The sequence below is a fragment of the Crinia signifera genome, chromosome 19 (genome assembly GCF_055691185.1).
Source record: "Crinia signifera chromosome 19, ASM5569118v1, whole genome shotgun sequence".
NCBI classification, from domain to species: Eukaryota; Metazoa; Chordata; class Amphibia; order Anura; family Myobatrachidae; genus Crinia; species Crinia signifera.
In genome coordinates, this window is record NC_139226.1 from 16,573,274 (window position 1) to 16,594,045 (window position 20,772).

Here is a 20,772-nt window from a genome sequence, read left to right on the forward strand (position 1 = left end):
CTGGGAACATGAAAGGGCTGCATTATGGCATTTAGTTATGCCAAAGATAAGCCAATATGTTAACAGTTCAGTACGTTGAAGTGTATTATGATGTAATAAACAAATATTCCTTATGTTTAGTTATATTTTAAATGATACATTAATCAGTTTACACTGTTACTTGTAATACAAATACTGCTTTCACATTGCAGAAACGGGTAATGACCCGGTATTCTTAAATGGGACTTTAAAACGGGTCTGAACCTTTAGACCTTTCACATTGGAGGTGAAAACCGTTTTAAAAAGTATTTAATACCATTCACACATTCAACCCGTTTAACCCCCAAGGGACACGTTTCAAGCCATAGAAATAGAGCCATTCACACTGCCTAAAAAACGGCTTTGAAACGTGTAGGACTCTGCTTTTTAACCGTGTTGAAATACCGGTTAACTTTAACCGGTAAATCAACTCTGGCGCTTTCACACTGCAGCCTTAAACATTTTAAAATGGAAAAAAAAACGGCAATATACCGTTTTAAAAGTGCAGTGTGAAAGGGGTATTATTGTAACAGTTACTGTTTTTCAATAACAGACTGCAACAGTTATTTCTTATTAGCAAGATCTGACAACCAGACACTCTTATTGATAATAAAGAATACAGTATCTATCCTTATGTATCAATGCCTATTTCCCTATAGATTGTAAGCTTGCGAGCAGGGCCCTCCTACATTTTGACTGTCTGTAAATACCCTGTTTTGTTGTATCACTGTCTGTCATTGTAAAGCGCAACGGAATATGCTGCGCTATATAAGAAATTGTTAATAAATAAATAAATAAATAAGACACGAAGGGTGACATTCTATGGACTGCGATTTGCGTTTTTTTGCATTAATTAGACAGCAAAATGGCGATATCGCATTTTTCCTTCAAATCGGCAATTTAATGGGATGCGCTAAGGGACTGAAATCGCATATTATGTGCGTTAAGGCATGCGGACCAAAAGTGCGACATTAATTTGCATTTTTATCGCATCCAGATGTTTTCGTACAGAAAACTATACAACTCGCTTATTTAATGCTATGCGCATTTGCACATCGCAATTTTTAGGTGTCTAATTATCGCACTTATTTCAGACCAGGGTCTGTTTGGCAAATGAGCCAGAACCCTGCACAGATCGCAATGTTCTGTGCAGGGTTCTGGTGTTAAAATAAAAAAAATCAGTTAAAATAAAAAAAAAACGAGCGCGGGGTCCCCCGCCCAAGCATAACCAGCCCCGGGCTCATTGAGCCGGTGCTGGTGACATATAATCAGGGTCCCTGACAAATCAGGGTCCCCTTGATTTCACGAAACCAGCACCAGGCTCAAGGTCCGGCGCTGGTTCCCAAAATACGGGGGACAAAATGACTAGGGGTCCCCCGTATTTTAAGAACCAGCACCGGACCCAACCAGCCAGCAGGGTAATGCCACAGCCAGGGGACACTTATTATATAAGGTCCCGCGGCCAAAGCATTAACCCCCTGGCTGGTTGGGTCCGGTGCTGGTTCTTAAAATACGGGGGACCCCTAGTCATTTTTTCCCCCGTATTTTGGGAACCAGTGCCGGACCTTGAGCCTGGTGCTGGTTTCGTGAAATCAAGGGGACCCCGATTTGTCGGGGACCCTGATTTTATGTCACCAGCACCGGCTCAATGAGCCCGGGGCTGGTTATGCTTGGGCGGGGGACCCCGCGCACGTTTTTTTTTTATTTTAACTGATTTTTTTTATTTTAACACCAGAACCCTGGGGACCAATGAAGGGGTCCCCCCCCTCCAGGACTTACCAGCCCATGCTGATAGTCCAGGGCTGTCCCCGATGCCCCTGGGCGGTGGGCATCGGGCTGATGAATTGTCTAAAAAAATTATCTTCTGCCCTGGAGCCCCGGAGCCCGGACCCAGGATCCAGGGACCGACCTACGGGCTCAAGGTAGGTAAGTATCAGTGTGTGTGTGTATTAAACTTTTATTTTTCAGGGTGTGAGTGTGTTTTCTTTAACTATTTTTTGTACTGCAGAACTACAAGTGCTAGCGGGCCCTTTAATGCCCCGCATGCTGGGACTTGTGGTTCTCCAAGTCCCAGCATGCGGGGTAGGCTTGCTGGGACTCATAGTTCGCCAGTAGAAAACAATAGTTTTACTTCTTTTTTTTACACAATTCATCAGCCCGATGCCCACCGCCCAGGGGCATCGGAGACAGCCCCGGACTATCAGCATGGGCTGGTAAGTCCTGGAGGGGGGGGACCCCTTCATTGGGGGGGTCCCCACTTCCCCAGGACCCCTGCCCATGCTGACCAGCCAGTGGGTTAATGCTTTGGCTGCGGGACATTATATAATAAGTGTCCCCCGGCTGTGGCATTACCCTGCTGGCTCGTTGGGTCCGGTGCTGGTTCTTAAAATACGGGGGACCCCTAGTCATTTTGTCCCCCGTATTTTGGGAACCAGCGCCGGACCTTGAGCCTGGTGCTGGTTTCATGAAATCAAGGGGACCCCGATTTGTCGGGGACCCTGATTTTATGTCACCAGCACCGGCTCAATGAGTCCGGGGCTGGTTATGCTCTGGCGGGGGACCCCGCGCGCGTTTTTTTTTTTTTTACTTTGCGCTTTCCTGCAAACGTGCGATTTTCAGACATGAAAATCGCACATTTTCAGGACTAAAGACAGCGCACCAATTCGCCGCAAATCGCACCACTTCGCATTTTTCAGGCTCCAATGTGCATCACATTAAATATGCGAATTTTTACTGAAAAGTGCGATTTGAGGCGATGTGGTGCGCTAAAAAAAAAATGCGCATTTATCTCAACGCATAGAATGTCACCCAATATACCACACTAATAACGCTTTCACACTGCAAAAACGTTTAAAGAACCGGTATTTTTAAATGGTATTTAAAACGGGTCTGAGCCTTCACATTGCAGTAGATTACCGTTTAAGTACCATTCACATCAGTAAACCCGTTTAATCCCCTGAACATGTTTCAAGGCAGAATGCAGGGGACAGCCTATCACAGGTCTGGAATCTGTTGTTTTTGCTAAATACCGTTTCAGAGCCATTCTCACTGCATAAAAAACGTCTCTGAAACGTGTAGGACTCTGCTTTTTAAACGTATTGAAATACCAGTTATCTTTAACCAGTAAATCAACTCTGGCGCTTTCCCACTGCAGCGTTAAATGTTTAGAAATGGGAAAAAATGGCAATATACCATTTCACAAGTGTAGTGTGAAAGGGGTATAACAGTGCTCCAAACACTGCTAAAAAGTATGTTTTTTTATTTTTTTTTATTTACAGATTTAAAAAACAGTGCAGGTTTTTATTTATACTTGATTGACATTACTACCACAAAACATTCCTAAATTCATATAAGGTTGTGAAAAATGTAATCAGCTTTACTCCATATGTACTAATGTCCTGTTATATAGAAGGTTGGTAGGACATTACTAGTGAAAAGGTAATGAGGCTTTTGAACTGTTGTATCACTGTCTTTTGGCCCTTATTCAAACCTGACCGCAGTAAAAAATTTGTTCTCAAAATGGGCAAAAAAATGCTGCACTGCAAGGGGGCAGATGTAACATGTGCAGAGAGAATTACATTTGTGTGATTTAGTTTGTTTCTGTGCAGGGTAAATTCTGGCTGCTTTATTTTTACACTTCAATTTAGATTTCAGTTTCAACACACCCACCCATATCTAACTCTCTCTGCACATGTTACATCTGCCCCCCCCCCCCCTGCAGTGCAGCATTTTTCTGCCCATTTTGAGAACAAATTTTTACTGCGATCAGGTTTGAATAAGGGCCAGAAGGCAGTGATACAACAGTTCACAGAAAAGCCTCATTACCTTTTCACTAGTAATGATGCTGACCGTTCATACATTCGGCCTGCTATCATTTAGATAGCAGCACCGATATGGACAGGGGCGCCCCTGTCCTTTACCGCACGCTGGCTCCATCATACATGGTGGAGAAGTGGCATCAGTGCACATAACGTGCGCTGATACCCCTTCTCCCCCATAACGATCTTTCATACATCTGCCCCATTGTGTCTTATCAATAAGAGTGTCTGGTTGTCAGATCTTGCTAATAAGAAATAACTGTTGCAGTCTGTTATTGAAAAACAGTAACTGTTACAATAGGTATAACAAGTAACAGTGTAAACTGTTTAATGTATCATTTTACATATCACTAAACATTAGATGTATTTGTTTATTACATCATAATACACGTCAACGTATTTAACTGTTAATATATTGGCTTATCTTTGGAATAATTATATGCTGTAATGCAGCCCAATCATGTTCCCAGCATAGGGGATGCAACACTGTTTTTCAGAGTGTTTTTCAAACAAATAAACTGCCACAAGTAAAGACAATCAGATGTGTTTTAAATCATGCATCTATAGAACAGAGTGTAATGCATTGTTACTGAACTTACTGTAGCATTCAGTAAAGAGTTTGTTGGACATTAGAAGACACATAGGTGCACTATTCTATTAAAGGCAAAAAAAAGGGATTTACCCTGTTTTTTTTTTTTCCCACCAAGTTTCTTTTCCTGATCACATCAATGACAGAGCATCCCCCCCCCCCCCCCCCCAAAAAAAAAAAAACACGTTCCGGTGAAAACTCAATATTCACAATTGTAACCATGAAAATGGGTCATTTATCAGGGATTTTTTCTCCCGCCAAAGTCAGTCACTTTGCACTAGGACAAGCTCGTACTCTCTTTTAAGTATTTTATTTATTTATTTGCAGTTTTTTATATAGCGCAGCAGATTCCGTTGCGCTTTACAATAGTAGACAGTGTTAAAACAAACTGGCTATCAGACAGACTTGGAGGTTAGAGGGCCCTGCTGCAGGCTTACAATCTATTAAGTATATTAATAAACCACTCTAATGCTGCTTTCCCACTGCCTAAACGGGTAAAGACCAGGTATTTGTAAACGGGTCTTTAAATGGGTAAGAGCTATAAAGACCCTTTCCCACTGCAGCTCTTAAACAGTCATTTGCAATTTAAATGCTGTTTTTGTCACATTCACATATACCCATTTAAGCTAAAAATTTAAATCCTTAGTAAACATGGGCTGTCATATAGAATGGACTTTTCTGCCCACATTGATGACGTTTGGAGAGAACAAAAGGAGGGGGTGGGGAGTGGTCTGATCAGTGTTACAATAATGGCAGACAGAGCACATGTCTCTGCTGATTTCCTGCCTGATTTTCTTCCACTTCCTCATTCTGAGTTTCAGGGATCACTTCAGGGGTCTGCGGTCGCAGCATGTCCTCCTTAAACAGGGGTGTGGATGTTGTGGACTGGGCTGGTTCCACAGGTGGGGGTAATGCAGGGTTGCCGACCCTCCCGGAATTTGCGGGAGTCTCCAGAAAATCGGGTCCTTCCTCCCGGCCCCCGGAAGGGTGGGCAACCCTCCCGGATTCAGGGGGACCCCCACTGAGCCCCCCGATCGCGGCATTTATATGCCGCAATCCGCGGGTCTCAGGGGAGGGGGCGGAGCTAAAACGGCACAATCGTGATGTTTTAGCTCCGCCCCTTCCATGGATATCAGTTATTTCTGCTATTTGCTGTAATGGGGACGGGGCTTAATGACGTCACAGTTAAGCCCCGCCTCCCGGAGAGGATTTTTTTAAAGTCAGCAACCCTGGGGTAATGTTTGTTCTGCACACGACTGTGCAGCTTCATGCCGACTTCCGGCTGCTGCCAGGCTAGATGATAATGCTACTGAATTAGCAAGAGCAGAATGCCCGAAAACCACCATGCATTAATCAAAGTACAACCACTCCCTACGTGCAGAGCCGATTTGGTTCCGGTTCTGGTCTAGTACATTGTGGAATAAGCATTTCAATGCCTTCAGCTTATTTATAATTTGCGTAGTGGTTCTTATAAATCCTGATGCTGCCATCATATTGCTGATATCAGGGCTATTTTTCAGCAGGCTCCAGCATGAACTGAGGCCCTTATTCTAGTTCACTCTTTCTGACAAAATATTTCTTAGATGGACAAAACCATGTGCACTGCAGGTGAGGCAGGTGTTACTTGTGCAGAGATACTTAGATTTGGGTGGGGTTTTACACCTGCCTCACCTGCAGTGCACATGGTTTTGTCCATCTAAGAAATATTTTGTCAGAAAGAGTGAACTAGAATAAGGGCCTCAGTTCCTGCTAGAGCCTGCTGAAAAATAGCCCTGGCTGATATTACGGTATATTGCAGCATCCTTTACCGTACCGGTCATCTGACACATGATTTCTTCTTCCCCACGAATTCAAATGAGTTCCCTGATCTCCTGCTCTGTCCAGCTGGGCATGGTAGCAGAATGTAAACAGCAGTACAGCACAAAAACGTTTTAGCTCCTCTCTGTCTACTGTCTGCTGCGATTACTTCCTGGATGTGGTGACTGTAAAGTCATCACAAGGAGGAAGCCAATCATGTTCTTAACCTTTATTATTATTACTAAATACCATTTAAGACCCTTTCCCACTGGCAAAAAAATGGCTCTTAAATGGGTAAAACTCTGCTTTTTACCCATTAAAAAAAAAAGGTATTTTTAAACGGGTATAGCAACCTGGAGCATTCCAACTGCAGCTCTACCAATTTAAAAAGGCTAAAAAAATGGCAAATTGCCATTTAAGAGCTGCAGTGGGAAAAGGGGTATAAGACATCATGACATCATTTTTACTAGATCGGAGCATCTTCACAGTTTTTGTCATTTTCACCAAAAAAGTGAAACTTCAGGCCTCTTGCGGGAACAGGGAACAGAAGATGTTGACTCAGATCAAAAAGCTTTTTCAAGTTTCTTATTCAGGTCAAGGCACAACTTTCCCACACTAGCCGATTTTGAATTTCTCAACTTCAGTTTTTTCACTCCGCCCTAGTGTGTATGGTTAGTGTTATAGGTTGCGAGGTGTATGCATGTATAGGCTGCGTGTTTGTGTAAAGGCTGCAGGGTGTATGTGTGTTAGGAAGGGTTATAGGCTGTGGAGTGTGTGTGTGGTTAGGATTATAGGCTGCAGGGGGTGTGTGTATGGTTAGGGTTATAGGCTGCGGGTGTGTGTGTATGTTTAGGGTTATAGGCTGCGGGGTGTGTGTGTATGGTTAGGGTTATAGGCTGCGGGTGTGTGTGTATGGTTAGGGTTATAGGCTGTGTGGTATGTGTTTATGGTTGGGGTTATAGGCTGCGGGTGTGTGTGTATGGTTAGGGTTATAGGCTGCGGGGTGTGTGTGTATGGTTAGGGTTATAGGCTGCGGGTGTGTGTGTATGGTTAGGGTTATAGGCTGCGTGGTATGGGTTTATGGTTAGGGTTATAGGCTGCGGGTGTGTGTGTATGGTTAGGGTTATAGGCTGCGGGGTGTGTGTGTATGGTTAGGGTTATAGGCTGCGGGTGTGTGTGTATGGTTAGAGTTATAGGCTGCGTGGTGTGTGTATGGTTAGGGTTATAGGCTGTGTGGTATGTGTTTATGGTTGGGGTTATAGGCTGCGGGTGTGTGTGTATGGTTAGGGTTATAGGCTGCGGGGTGTGTGTGTATGGTTAGGGTTATAGGCTGCGGGTGTGTGTGTATGGTTAGGGTTATAGGCTGCGTGGTATGGGTTTATGGTTAGGGTTATAGGCTGCGGGTGTGTGTGTATGGTTAGGGTTATAGGCTGCGGGGTGTGTGTGTATGGTTAGGGTTATAGGCTGCGGGTGTGTGTGTATGGTTAGAGTTATAGGCTGCGTGGTGTGTGAGTGGTTAGGGTTATAGGCTGCGGGGTATGGGTTTATGGTTAGGGTTATAGGCTGCGGGTGTGTGTGTATGGTTAGGGTTATAGGCTGCGGGGTGTGTGTGTGTGTATGGTTAGGGTTATAGGCTGCGGGTGTGTGTGTATGGTTAGAGTTATAGGCTGCGTGGTGTGTGTGTGGTTAGGGTTATAGGCTGCGGGGTGTGTGTATGGTTAGGGTTATAGGCGGCAGTGTGTGTGTATGGTTAGGGTTATAGGCTGCGGGGTGTATATGAATGGTTAGGGTTATAGGCTGCGGGGTGTATGTGTGTGTATGGTTAGGGTTATAGGCTGCGGGGTGTGTGTGTGTATGGTTAGGGTTATAGGCTGCGGGTGTGTGTGTGTATGGTTACGGTTATAGGCTGCGTGTGTGTGTGTTTGTTTAGGGTTATAGGCTGTGGGGTGTATGTGTATGGTTAGGGTTATAGGCTGCGGGTGTGTGTGTGTATGTTTAGGGTTATAGGCTGCAGGGGGTGTGTGTATGGTTAGGGCTATAGGCTGCAGGGGGTGTGTGTATGGTTAGGGCTATAGGCTGCGGGGTGTGTGTGCATGGTTAGGGTTATAGGCTGCGGGGGGTGTGTATGGTTAGGGTTATAGGCTGCAGGGGGTGTGTGTATGGTTAGGGTTGTAGGCTGCAGGGGGTGTGTGTATGGTTAGGGTTATAGGCTGCCGGGTGTGTGTGTATGGTTAGGGTTATAGGCTGCAGGTGTGTGTGTGTAAGGTTAGGGTTATAGGCTGCGTGGTATGTGTTTATGGTTAGGGTTATAGGCTGCGGGTGTGTGTGTATGGTTAGGGTTATAGGCTGCGGGTGTGTGTGTATGGTTAGGGGTATAGGCTGCGTGGTATGTGTTTATGGTTAGGGTTATAGGCTGCGGGTGTGTGTGTATGATTAGGGTTATAGGCTGCCGGGTGTGTGTGTATGGTTAGGGTTATAGGCTGCGTGGTGTGTGTGTGTGGTTAGGGTTATAGGCTGCGGGTGTGTGTGTATGGTTAGGGTTATAGACTGCGTGTGTGTGTGTAAGGTTAGGGTTATAGGCTGTGGGGTGTATGTGTATGGATAGGGTTATAGGCTGCGGGTGTGTGTGTATGGTTAGGGTTATAGCATACCCTCCAACTGTACCGATTTTGCCGGTACAGTACCGTTTTTTAACAGTCTGTACTGGCAAAATCATTTTGCACCGAATGTACCGGTTTTTCTCAGTGTGCGTGCGGTGCCCGGCTCTCCCTTCCCAGGTTCCATTTCCATGAGTGCTTTGCGGCGCCGGCGGGCATTGCAAGACGTCATGACGTCACGTGCCGCACCAGCGCCGCACACAGTCAGTGCACTCGGGACTCATGAGACTAGTTATAGTCTCCCCCGCATGCGCAGACACTGAGGGCGGCGGGCGCGAAAGAGTGATCATTATGTGAGGCAGAGCCGGGCAGACGGTCACTGCGGTGGCCAGCCGGGGCGCGCAGGGGGGATCTGACCGGGCCCGGAGCCGCTGCCTTCAAGCTAGCTGCAGCAAAGCCTGAGAGCGATCATCTCAGATGATCCTCCAGAGAGGAGTCTCACTGTGAGTCACACATATGTAAATAAAATATAAGTATCCAGCCTGGCCATATCATGTGTTCCACCTTCTGCAGTGTCTGACATGGTGGCTTAGTTTTATAAGTGGGCTGCTGGCATATTATATCAGTATATTATATTTAATATACTTAAAAAAAAATAAGTATATTAAATATATGCTGATTTAATATGCCAGCAGCCCACTAACTTAAGCCACCATGTGAGACAGTCTAAGTCACAGTGACTGTCTCAGACTCACATGGTGGATTAGTACTAAGGTGTATTGGTATCAATGCTCAGCTCCCTTTCACCCTTGTTTATATCTGCCAGTGCTCACATTCGGAAAGGGGTGACCACGCCCCCTTTTACCCGTGACCACACCCCCATTTGAGTGTGACCACGCCCCTTTCTGGGGGTGTACCGATTTCTGCCCTTCAAATGTTGGAGGGTATGTTATAGGCTGCGTGGTATGTGTTTATGGTTAGGGTTATAGGCTGCGGGTGTGTGTGTATGGTTAGGATTATAGGCTGCGTGGTATGTGTTTATGGTTAGGGTTATAGGCTGCGGGTGTGTGTGTATGGTTAGGATTATAGGCTGCGTGGTATGTGTTTATGGTTAGGGTTATAGGCTGCGGGGTGTGTGTGTATGGTTAGGGTTATAGGCTGCGTGGTGTGTGTGTGTATGGCTAGGATAATAGGCTGCGGGTGTGTGTGTATGGTTATGGTTATAGGCTGTGGCGTGTATGTGTATGGTTAGGGTTATAGGCTGCTTTGTCTGTGTATAGTTAGGGTTATAGGCTGCGGGGTGTGTGTGTATGGTTAGGGTTATAGGCTGCGTTGTCTGTGTATAGTTAGGGTTATAGGCTGCGGGGTGTGTGTGTATGGTTAGGGTTATAGCCTGCGGGGTGTGTGTATGGTTAGGGTTATAGGCTGTGTGGTGTATGTGTATGGTTAGGGTTATAGGCTGCGGGTGTATGTGTGTTATAGGCTTATAGGGTTATAGGCTGCGGGTGTATGTGTGTGTGTATGGTTAGGGTTATAGGCTGCGGTGTGTGTGTATGGTTAGGGTTATAGGCTGCGGGGTGTGTGTGTATGGTTAGGGTTATAGGCTGCGGGGTGTGTGTGGTTAGGGTTATAGGCTGCGGGGTGTGGTTTTATGGTTAGGGTTATAGGCTGCGGGTGTGTGTGTATGGTTAGGGTTATAGGCTGCGGGGTGTGTGTGTATGGTTAGGGTTATAGGCTGCAGGGGGTGTGTGTATGGTTAGGGTTATAGGCTGCGGGGTGTGTGTGTATGTTTAGGGTTATAGGCTGCGGGGTGTGTGTGTATGGTTAGGGTTATAGGCTGCGTGGTATGTGTTTATGGTTAGGGTTATAGGCTGCGGGTGTGTGTTTATGGTTAGGGTTATAGGCTGCGGGTGTGTGTGTATGGTTAGGGTTATAGGTTGCGGGGTGTGTGTGTATGGTTAGGGTTATAGGCTGTGGGTGTGTGTGTATGGTTAGGGTTATAGGCTGCATGGTATGGGTTTATGGTTAGGGTTATAGGCTGCGGGTGTGTGTGTATGGTTAGAGTTATAGGCTGCGGGGTGTGTGTGTATGGTTAGGGTTATAGGCTGCTGGTGTGTGTGTATAGTTAGGGTTATAGGCTGCGTGGTATGGGTTTATGGTTAGGGTTATAGGCTGCGGGGTGTGTGTGTGTATGGTTAGGGTTATAGGCTGCGGCGTGTGTGTATGGTTAGGGTTATAGGCTGCAGTGTGTGTGTATGGTTAGGGTTATAGGCTGCGGTGTTTGTGTAAAGTTAGGGTTATAGGCTGCGGGGTGTGTGTGTATGGTTAGGGTTATAGGCTGCGTGGTGTGTATGGCTAGGATTATAGGCTGCGGGTGTGTGTGTATGGTTATGGTTATAGGCTGTGGGGTGTATGTGTATGGTTAGGGTTATAGGCTGCTTTGTCTGTGTATAGTTAGGGTTATAGGCTGCGGGGTGTGTGTGTATGGATAGGGTTATAGGCTGCGTTGTCTGTGTATAGTTAGGGTTATAGGCTGCGGGGTGTGTGTGTATGGTTAGGGTTATAGGCTGCGGGGTGTGTGTATGGTTAGGGTTATAGGCTGCGTTGTCTGTGTATAGTTAGGGTTATAGGCTGCGGTGTGTGTATGGTTAGGGTTATAGGCTGCGGGTGTGTGTGTATGGTTATGGTTATAGGCTGTGGGGTGTATGTGTATGGTTAGGGTTATAGGTTTGGGTTATAGGCTGCGTTGTCTGTGTATGGTTAGGGTTATAGGCTGCGAGGTGAATGTGTGTGGTTGGGGCTATAGGCTGCGGGGGGTGTGTATGGTTAGGGTTATAAGCTGCGGGGTGTGTGTGCATGGTTAGGGTTATAGGCTGCAGGGTGTGTGTATGGTTAGGGTTATAGGCTGCGGGTGTGTGTGTGTATGGTTAGGGTTATAGGCTGCGGGGTGTGTGTGTATAGTTAGGGTTATAGGCTGCGTGGTGTGTGTATGGTTAGGGTTATAGGCTGCGGGGGGGGGTGTATGGTTAGGGTTATAGGCTGCGGGGTGTGTGTGTATGGTTAGGGTTATAAGCTGCGGGGTGTGTGTGCATGGTTAGGGTTATAGGCTGCAGTGTGTGTGTGTGTATGGTTAGGGTTATAGGCTGCGGGTGTGTGTGTGTATGGTTAGGTTTATAGGCTGCGGGATGTGTGTGTGTATGGTTAGGGTTATAGGCTGCGGGATGTGTGTGTGTATGGTTAGGGTTATAGGCTGTGGGATGTGTGTGTGTATGGTTAGGGTTATAGACTGCGGGGTGTGTGTATGGTTAGGGTTATAGGCTGTGGGGTGTGTATGGTTAGGGTTATAGGCTGCGGGTTGTGTGTGTATGGTTAAGGTTATAGGCTGCGGGGTGTGTGTATGGTTAAGGTTATAGGCTGCGGGGTGTGTGTATGGTTAGGGTTATAGGCGGCAGTGTGTGTGTATGGTTAGGGTTATAGGCTGCGGGGTGTGTGTGTATGGTTAGGGTTATAGGCTGCGTGGTGTGTGTGTGTATGGCTAGGATTATAGGCTGCGGGTGTGTGTGTATGGTTATGGTTATAGGCTGTGGCGTATATGTGTATGGTTAGGGTTATAGGCTGCTTTGTCTGTGTATAGTTAGGGTTATAGGCTGCGGGGTGTGTGTGTGTATGGTTAGGGTTATAGGCTGCGTTGTCTGTGTATAGTTAGGGTTATAGGCTGCGGGTGTGTGTGTATGGTTAGGGTTATAGGCTGCGGGGTGTGTGTGTATGGTTAGGGTTATAGGCTGCGGGGTGTGTGTATGGTTAGGGTTATAGGCTGCGTTGTCTGTGTATAGTTAGGGTTATAGGCTGCGGTGTGTGTGTATGGTTATGGTTATAGGCTGTGGGGTGTATGTGTATGGTTAGGGTTATAGGTTAGGGTTATAGGCTGCGTTGTCTGTGTATGGTTAGGGTTATAGGCTGCGAGGTGAATGTGTGTGGTTGGGGCTATAGGCTGCGGGGTGTGTGTATGGTTAGGGTTATAGGCTGCGGGGTGTGTGTGCATGGTTAGGGTTATAGGCTGCGGGGTGTGTGTGTATGGTTAGGGTTATAGGCTGCGGGTGTGTGTGTGTATGGTTAGGTTTATAGGCTGCGGGATGTGTGTGTGTATGGTTAGGGTTATAGGCTGCGGGATGTGTGTGTGTATGGTTAGGGTTATAGGCTGCGGGATGTGTGTGTGTATGGTTAGGGTTATAGGCTGCGGGTTGTGTGTGTATGGTTAGGGTTATAGGCTGTGGGGTGTGTATGGTTAGGGTTATAGGCTGCGGGGTGTGTGTATGGTTAAGGTTATAGGCTGCGGGGTGTGTGTATGGTTAGGGTTATAGGCGGCAGTGTGTGTGTATGGTTAGGGTTATAGGCTGCGGGGTGTATATGTATGGTTAGGGTTATAGGCTGCGGGGTGTATGTGTGTGTATGGTTAGGGTTATAGGCTGCGGGGTGTGTGTATGGTTAGGGTTATAGGCTGCGTGGTATGTGTATGGTTAGTGTTGTAGGCTGCGCGGTAGGTGTATGGTTAGTGTTATAGGCTGCGGGGTGTGTGTATGGTTAGGGTTATAGATTGCGGGGTATGTGTATGGTAAGATTTATATGCTGCGGGTGGGTGTGTATATGGTTAGGGTTATACAGTAGGCTGTGGTGTGTATGTGTGTGTAGGGTTAGGGTTACAGTTTGCGGGGTGTGTGTGTGTGTATGGTAAGATTAGTATGCGGCGTGTGTGTGTGTGTGTGTGTGTGTGTATGGTTAGGGTTATACAGTAGGCTGTGGGGTGTATGCGTGTTTGGTTAGGGTTATAGGCAGGGGTTAAAGTGATGGTGAACGGGGTTAAACTGAGTTCTACCACCTCTAATGGTGAGGTGGAACATTTTAACCTCCACATTGGCCCTGCACAGTAATTCTCACAGAAAAGCATTCCAATTTGCAAGGGTATGCCAAATTCCTTACCACTGGCCCTGTCCCTGCCTAATGGGGGGAGGGGAGGGGGGGGTCATTAGGTGGCATAGAGAAATGAGTCCCCCATAGCTGGGTGGTGAATGGTTGGGCTGTGGAGGTATGTATAGTTAGGGTTGGGCTACAGGGGGGGGGGGGTGTATAATTAAGGTTAGGCGTATAAAAAAAAAATGGTGTGGGGTCCCCTGTCCTGAGCAAGCATAACCAGCCCCGGGCTCATTGAGCAAGACCTGGTTCCAAAAATATGGAGGACAAAAAATTCTGAATATGGGGGACAAAATATGGAGGACAAATGGGGGACAAAAATTTCTGAAACCAGACCCAGATTCTTGGACCAGTTCTGGTTCCAAAAATATGGGGGACAAAAACCTGGGGTTCCCCTATATTTTGGAACCAGCATCAAGCTCCAATGCCGCAGCCTGGGGACACTTTTTACGTAAGGTCCCCCGGCCGTACCATGCTCACCGTAGGTGGTCAGCCAGGGTACCTGGGGGAGTGTGGACCCTCTCAACAAAGCCTCCCTCAGGTTTCACCCATCCAGAGCTGAAGCACAGAGCTATCCCTGGCATCGCTAGGTGGTGGAAGCCAGGCTGATACGTGTAAATTTAGACTAAAAAACATTGCTTTTTACAGTCGAAATACAATTCTCAGCAGGCCTCCCCGCATGCTGGGACTTCGCCAAGACATTAATGGGCCCCCTTAGACTTGTTGTTTACTTGTAAAAAGAATGTTCAAATAAAACACATAAACTGGCTGTAGGTGTCTCCATGGAGACACTTTCAGCCAGTCAGGACTGAGAGGCTTCTACAGAGCTATGACAGCAGTATTCCCCGATGTCATTAGCGTGAGGGAAGCCACCTTACCCCGCAGTCAGTGCAAGGGGAGCCGGCTCAACCCGCTATCAGTGAGGGTGAGGTGCAGCAGAGGATCAGCGCTGGAGCCAAAGATGGTAATGTATATTGGTGTAAAACGAATGTGTGTATTAAAGCTTTGTGTGTGTTTTTGTATGAACATTCGGTACTTGTTTCTTAGCACGGCCCCACCGACTTTAATTGTATGCCATCGGGTCTGAAAAATCGGTCGCATCGCATGCGACTGACCCGATTTTTACATTTGACCCAATGTTAAATGCCCCCCAGACCCAATTTTTAATTGTATACCCACCCTGATGGGTAATTACTATGTCAAATGCCCCCCCCCCCCCCCCCATTGTTACCGACATGCCACGATCAACGGCAACCCAAAGCGTGGCGAGTGCAGCAAGCCCGCGAGGGGCGGCGGTACGCGTGCTCCGACCTTTTCATACCCCCACTATCCACGTCGGCATGGAGTTAAATTCATATAGTGTGGCGAGCGCAGCGAGCCCCGTGAGGGGACGAACATTACTTCACAAGTATTACGTAATAATTGTACAATAACCTCTCAAAAGCCCGAAAATTGGGTCGGTCGGGTCTGATCGGGTCCCATCGCATACCTTAAGTTATGGTATGTGATGGGACCCGACGGGCGCCGTGCTAGGAAACAAGTACCGAACATTCTTATTACAGGTGAACTACAAGTCTAAGGGGGCCCATTAATGCCCCACATGCTGAGACTTCGCCAAGTCCCAGCATGCGGAGAAGGCCTGCTGGGACTTGTAGTTTGTAATTTGTAAAGAGCAATGTTTTTTAGTCTAATTTTACACATATCAGCCTGGCGTCTACCACCTAGGGTTGCCTGGGACAGCCCCGGACTTCAGCCCTGGATGGGTGAAGCCTGAGGGGCCATTTATTGGGAGGGTTCACACTCCCCCAGTTACCCCGTCCAGGGTTGTGCAGCCACTGTATGCATGGACCTTACTTGAAAATTGTCCCCAGGCTGTTGCATGACACTGCAGGCTGCTGGGTCCAGCTACTGGTTCCAATATATGGGGGCCCCCATTTTTTATCCCTATATTTTTGAAACCAGGACTGGTCCAAGAGCTTTTTGTACTTCATATTTTTGGAACCAGGTCCAGCTCAATGAGCCTAGGGGGCTGGTTATTTTCTTTAGGGGGGACCCCACACATTTTTTTTTTACACAATACCACACACGTCTATAAAATTGCACCTAGGGCCAGATGCACTAAGCTTCAAAAGTGATAAAATGGAGAATGACAAACAGCCAGCCAATCAGCTCCTACCTGCCATGTCACAGGCTGTGTTTGAAAAATGTCAGGCAGAAGCTGATTGGCTGGTTATTTATCACTCTCCATTTTATCACTTTTGAAGCTTAGTGCATCTGGCCCATTATCATTAATAAAAATCACACATTTTATTTAGTTCAGTTCACACTGTTTTGTTACCAAAAATCACAGTAAATTGCTCGTAAATTCAAACAGGCTGGGATCATTTGGTCTACAAGAAGTTGGTCGAAACCATTAGGTCGACATGGGTCTAGGTCGACATGGCGTTAGGTCGTCAGGTATTTTGTAACTGTATTTTTGGAACCAGGACCGGTACATGAGTCCGGGGCTGGTTTCAGAAATACAGGGGACCCCTACACTTTTTGTGACCCAGTATTTCCGAAACCAGTCCCGGCTCAATGAGCCAGGGGCTGGTTATTTTTTTAAGACAGAACCATGCACAAATCTTAATGATCTGTGCATGGTTCTGTCAAATTTGCCTGTCAGAACCTGATCTATTTTTTGGGTGATTTTTGGTAACAGTTACCAAAAATCGCACCCTATTACATTTGTGAGTTGTATACTTTATAACGGGAAAACATCTGGATGCGAATTGAAGTGTGACCAAAAATCGCCAGGTGAAAATGTCCGATTTTTACCCCAAATCTCACCCTATTGCATGTTCGATTTTCAGAAAACATGCAAATTCGGATGTTTTTTTTTACCAAAAATCGCACTTTTCAAGAAAAAGACACCCTATTACATTTCGTCCTATCAGTTCTCATCTTCCGATCTTGAATCCATGTAGTCCGAATCACTTCTTAAAAAGTGGAAGTACAGTAGACTGAGCAGGTTCCCCTATATCTACAAACAGTGATAGCTAATTGCTATTATAATCACAGAACCACATGACTTACTTATGGTTGTTGTTGTGGTACGGGTACCGCCACAAGCCTGATCTGCGGAGCAAGTCATGGTTGTCCCAGAACAGCTGGAAACATCATCAGAAGTGAGTCCCGAGCAAAGTCTGCATGTCAGAGAAAAGCCTGCAAATTGCAAATAACAAGGTAAGAAATACTGGGTGACGGGAACTCTGTTCTACTTACAGATGATGTGATAACAGTGTCAGTGTACTAATTGTATACATTTAGGCGCTGATTCAACAAGGCTTGCTAAGCAGCGGTCATTCACTGCTTAGCGAGCCCTGAAACGCCGTCCCCACCCTGCCACCGCCGAATCCCATTTGAACCATTACTTTTATTTCTATAAGGGAGGGAAGTCATTCAATGGTCGGAGTTCATTGAACGATTTCTCCCCACTTAACGAATGTGTTAGTGTACAACCTCGATTATTACCAAGGGTATTCAACGTCAGAAGTCGGGAGGGGAGTGACCATGCAGCGGGCATCTGGCTGGGCAGCTTTAAGGGGCTCACTAGGAAGCAAATGACTGCTGCCTAGCGAGGCAACCTGAATCACCTCCATTGTTCCCCAGGGATCTCTGACAATATAGTTACAGTATACACTACAATGGTCATATAGTGCCATAGAAGGGATTGGTCGCACCCTGGCTCGGCTCTGACTGTCTCCCACTTTAAAATATCAGGATATTTGTTAAATAAAGATCTAGGGGTAAAATTACTAAGGCTTCAAAAATGAAAAGAGGTGCTGTTTCCTATAGCAAATCATCTGATTCTGTCTCTCATTTCTCTATTGCATCCTAGAAAATGATGGACAGAATCTGATTAGTTGCTATGGGATACACTCTATTGACTTTTAGAAGTTTTAGGAAATGTATCCCCCAATATGTACTATAACACAGGTGAGAGAACCGGTCAGGGTAACAGACTATGGACAGTAATATGTACTATAACACAGGTGAGAGAACAGGTCAGTGTAACAGACTATGGACAGTAATATGTACTATAACACAGGTTAGAGAACCGGTCAGTGTAACAGACTATGGACAGTAATATGTACTACTAGCTGACCCACCCGGCGTTGCCCGGGAAACCCTTGGGGTTTCTTTATTTCCAAAATTGCTGAAAAATGTCATCTTACAATATGCTATGCCAAAGACCTAAGATTGTAATTTGTTATAGATTCCACCATAATGTTAGAATGTGTTTGCATTGATACTCAATGATGGCAATGAAATCAGGTGTTGTGTTGTTGTTTGAAACACAACGCTCCTGAGTTGATAACTTGTATGTGTTGATGAATTTCACATCCACTCCTGAGATTTAGCACCTACTGTATGACATATCCTCCAACATCTGAGGGTCAGAAATTTGTACAAAATCAGAAAGGGACGTGGCCACTCCTCCATTTCTATACTTTCAAATTGTACAGTTTCTAGGGTGTGTAATTACAGGCGCTGAGTGCGAAGGGACCGGGGTGGGCGTTACTTACCCCGCCATAATTAATAAAAAATTCACTGCTCCCTGCCACTGCCACTCCCCTCACCGAACCTGCAGCAGTCTCTGAGGTCTGGGGATCTGTAAAGCACATGCACTGGGCATCTCTACCAAACAGTGGGGTAGCCCGTGAGTGTGGAAGCAGGTCCACGGGCCTGGCCACATGATGTCATGACGCAACGCACGCTACCCGCACCACTGTAATGCCCCACTGGGAATGGGTGCAATGGGCCAAATGCTTCCCTACACCCGCCGAGCCAATCCACTGATCCAGCCATCACAATCATCAATGGGTGCATTGATAAGGTTTGAGTGTAAGAATTTGAAGAATAAGACTGAGAAAAATAATTGCCATGTTACAAAGTGTACAATTTACTCAATAAATCGTGAAAAAAATGTAAGTGTACATAGAAGTACAATCAAGAAAAGAAAGTAGGATTAAAAAATAAGTTCTGATTCAAACTGATAATTGTTTGGATGGGGTGGGTTGTGAAACAAATCTATAGGTGGGGGTATGGATATTGTGGGCATAATTGGTGTTTGTTACACATACATGGGGCCCTCAATTGATGGGATTTTCACTACAGTGTCACGGTCACATTGTCACCATAGGGGGATTCCCAATTGGGGTCCAGGTGGTCTTTTAGGGACCCTTTACAATCCTGTAGGTCTCTTCTCCTTGAGCTTACGGTCTCCCTTAATGATAGTCAATCACTGAGGGAGACCATAGGCTCCAGGAGAAGAGAGCAACGGAATTGTAAAGGGGTTCCTAAAAGACCACCTGAACCCCAATTGGAAATCCCCCTACGGTGACACTGTAGTGAAAATTTCTCATCATCTGGGTACCCCCTGTAGGTGTACCAAACACCAATTATGCCCACAATATCCATACCCCCTCCACCTATAGATTTGTTTCGCAACCCACCGCAATCCAAACAATTATCAGTTTGAATCATAATTTATTTTTTAATCCTACTTTCATTTCTTGATTGTACTTCTATGTACACATATTCTTTTCACGATTTATTGAGTAAATTGTACACTATAACATGACAAATCTTCATCTCAGTCTTATTCTTCAACTTCTTACACTCATAACATTCAAACAAATGCATGCAGCGCTCATGCCCATCGACCAAACATTATCTATGAACCAAAAGAGTCTGGGAAACCCTTAAGGCAGAGCAGTGCCTGATATCCAACTGACTAACAGGGTGAGTGCAGTGTACCCACTTTGTATTGATCAATGGGTGCATTGGCCAGGACAAAGATTTCTCAGTGCAACTGGAGGACTGGAGAGACGGATATGGGGAACAAAGTAGAAATGGTACATTAGGTACAGTTTTTATTTGCCGGTACAGACTGTTAAATAAACGGCAAATTATTTTTTATGTGTTCTGTGTGTTTGTGTGTGTTGTACTGTTTTTGTGTGTGTGTTGTAATGTATGTGGTTTTGTGTGTTATATTGTATGTATCTGTCCAATGCGTAAGTGTGTGAGGTGTGCTATGTATATACAGTATGTGTGTGTTGTGTCTTTGTGTATCTGTGCAAAGTTTAAATGTGTGTTTTGTGTGTGTTGTACTGTTTTTGGGTGTGTGTGGTGAATGTGGGTGTGTGTTGTGCTGTTAGAGGTATGTTATGTGTGTGTATCTGTGCAATGTTTAAGTGTGTGTTCTGTGTATTGTACTGTTTTGGGTGTGTGTTGTAGTGAATGTTGGTGTGTGTTGTACTGTGAGTTGTGTGTTATGTGTGTTGTGTTGTGTGTATATCTGCGGAATGTGTAAGTTTGTGAGGTGCGCTACGTATATATGTGTGTGTAGTGTGCTGTGCATATCCTGGCAATGTTTAAGTGTGTGTGTTCTCAGCGGCGTAGCTTGGTTTGGGGCGCCCCCCACCGCCATTAATGGGATGGCGCCTCCCCCCCCTCCCCGCCGGCCTCCCCACCCCCGCCGTTAATGGGGGGGTGCCTCCCCCCTCCCCACCCCGGCCGCCGCCACCCCCCCCCCATCGCCGCAGGCTTACCTGTCTGCGTGTCCCGGCTCCCCTCCTGGCTTCAATTAATAATTCTATGCAGAGGGACCACGATAAATTGGCCGCCCCCATACCGCAAACAGTTTCAGAGAACTGTCTGCTTTATGGGGTGGCCATTTTATCGTGGTCCGTCTCCATAGAATTGTTTGAAGCCAGGAGTTGTGTGTTGGTTGTACTGCTTTTGGGTGTGTGTTGTAGTGTGTATGGATTTGTATTGTACTGCATGCGGTGTGTTTCCAGCGATTTCAGCCCCTATCTCCCCCGTGTGTACACAGCTTAAGTGTGTGAGGTGCTCTACGTATAAATGTGTGTGTTGTGTGCTATGTGTGCGTATGTGGTGTACTGTGTGTGTGTGTGTGTGTGTGTGTGTGTGCGTGTAC

General features: G+C 46.2%; 1 protein-coding gene across 1 annotated transcript in view; it reads right to left on the reverse strand.

Moving 5' to 3' along the window:
• Positions 1 to 20,772, reverse strand: part of LOC146042198 (phospholipase A2 inhibitor NAI-like) — a 45,312-nt gene that overhangs the window by 18,988 nt on the left and 5,552 nt on the right. Inside the window, exon 2 of the mRNA XM_083162125.1 lies at positions 16,863 to 16,991. Coding sequence (XP_083018251.1) covers positions 16,863 to 16,991 — 129 coding nt within the window. The remainder of the gene's footprint in view (positions 1 to 16,862; positions 16,992 to 20,772) is intronic.